The 2,150-nt window shown below is 41.0% G+C and overlaps 1 protein-coding gene across 1 annotated transcript in view; it reads left to right on the top strand.

Moving 5' to 3' along the window:
* Positions 1-2,150, top strand: part of RAD51 (RAD51 recombinase) — a 37,746-nt gene that overhangs the window by 26,530 nt on the left and 9,066 nt on the right. Inside the window, exon 6 of the mRNA XM_011932712.1 lies at positions 275-369. Within this exon, the coding sequence (XP_011788102.1) occupies positions 275-369 (95 nt within the window). The remainder of the gene's footprint in view (positions 1-274; positions 370-2,150) is intronic.

Genomic DNA, 2,150 nt, shown 5'->3' with positions numbered 1-2,150 from the left:
CAGGCTTGGGCCACTGCACCCAGCCTTTGGGCTGTATTTCTAAGCAGTCCAGTTCTGACAAGACAGCTGTATGTATTGAGACACAATCAGCTTTACATTTTTTTCTAGCTGTATTGCTATTAATATCAGAAGGGAATGCCACCTTCCTACCACTCTCATTCTTAAGTGTTTTTTCCCCTTTGCCTTGGAGGAATTACAAAGATGTCATGAGAAACTTGGTCAGCTATATCAGAAATATAATGTTCATTTCCACTGTTGTTTTTGTTCTCTATAGCTTCCCATTGACCGGGGTGGAGGTGAAGGAAAGGCCATGTACATTGACACCGAGGGTACCTTTAGGCCAGAACGACTGCTGGCAGTGGCTGAGAGGTAGGTTACTGGTTTAGATAAGAGAGAATATGGCTACACTTATCAAAGTAGTGACTGCCCGGGTTCGTTTGGCCGAAGAGTGTTTCTTCTGTAACCCCACTTCCCAAAGTTATATGTGTGGTTCAAAAGAGTGACTTCCTTAGTAGAAAAAGGCGTTGTTGTTGTTTTTTTTTCCCAGATGGAGACTCGCTCTTGTCACCCAGGCTAGAGTACAATGGTGTGATCTCAGCTCACTGCAACCTTCACCTCCTGGGTTCAAGCAATTCTCCCACCTCAGCCTCCCTAGTAGCTGAGATTACAGGCACCTGCCACCACGCCCAGCTAAATTTTTGTATTTTTAGTAGAGATGGGGTTTCACCATGTTGGCCAGGCTGGTCTTGGACTCCTGACCTCAGGTGATCCACCTCCCTTGACCTCCCAAAGTGCTGAGATTACAGGCATGGGCCACCACACCTGGCCAGAAAAAGGCATTCTTTAGAGTTGCTCTCAGACTGGATTAAAAAAAAAAAAAAATCCAACTATATGTTTTCTTCCAGAGAAACCCTTTAGAAAGTAAAAGAATGGAAAAAGATATTGCATGCAAATAGTAACCATAAGAGACCCTGAGTGGCTATACTATTATCAGACAAAGTACACTTTAATACAAACACATTATATACAAAGAGGAACATTTTATAATTAAAAGGTCAGTTTGTCAGGAAGATATAACAGTTGTAAACATATACACACGCCTAACAACAAAGCCCCAAAATACACGAAACAAAAACTGAATTAAAGGGGAAAATAGACAACTCAACAATAATAGTAGGGGACCAGTCTTTCATTTTCAGTAATGGATACAGGCTTCAATATCTCACTCTCAATAATGAATATAACATGTATCAGAGGTCCTGCTGAAGGGCATCTGTGAAATACCTACAGGTAGCATCATACTAAATGGTGAAAGTCCTCTGTTGCCCAGACTGGAATGCAGTGGTGGTATCTTGTCTCACTGCAACTTCCACCTCTTGGGTTCAAGTGACTCTCCTGCCTCAGCCTCCCGAATAGCTGGTACTACAGGCGTGTGTCACCACGCCCAGCTAATTTTTGTATTTTTAGAAAAGACAGGGTTTCTCCATGTTGGCCAGGCTGGTCTCAAACTCCTGACCTCAAGTGATCTGCCTGCCTTGGCCTCCCAAAAGTGCTGGGATTATAGGTGTGAGCCACTGCACCCGGCCTTAATGGTGAAATTCTGAATGCTTTTCCCCCTAAAGTCAGTAACAAGGCAAGGATGCCCACTTTCACTATTTACATTCAGCAATGTACCAAAGATTGTGGACAATGTAGTCAGACAAGCAAATGAAATAAGTAGCATCCGGATTGGAATGGAAGAAGGAAAACTATTTACTGATGACATGGTGCTATATGTAGAAAATCCTAAGGAATCCACCCACAAGAAAAACTAGAACTAAATAAACTGGTTCAGGAAAGTTGCAGAATACAGTATCAATATACAAAAATCCATTGTATTTCTATATACTAGACCATAACAATTCAAAAGTCAAGCTTAAAAAAAAACTTCACAGCATGAAAAAGAATAAAATACTTAGGAATAAATTTAACAAAAGGAATGTAAGATTTGTACAGCAAAAACTCTTAAAATATTGCTGAGAAAAATGGAAGATTTACATAAAGAAAAACATTCCATATCATGGATGGGAAAACTCAGTATTATTAAAATGGCATTCTTGGCCAGGTACAGGGGCACACACCTTAATCCCAACACTTTGGGAGGCCAAGGT

This window comes from Colobus angolensis, unplaced genomic scaffold (genome assembly GCF_000951035.1).
Source record: "Colobus angolensis palliatus isolate OR3802 unplaced genomic scaffold, Cang.pa_1.0 Scaffold97, whole genome shotgun sequence".
NCBI classification, from domain to species: Eukaryota; Metazoa; Chordata; class Mammalia; order Primates; family Cercopithecidae; genus Colobus; species Colobus angolensis.
This window is presented reverse-complemented; position numbering and strand designations above follow the sequence as displayed.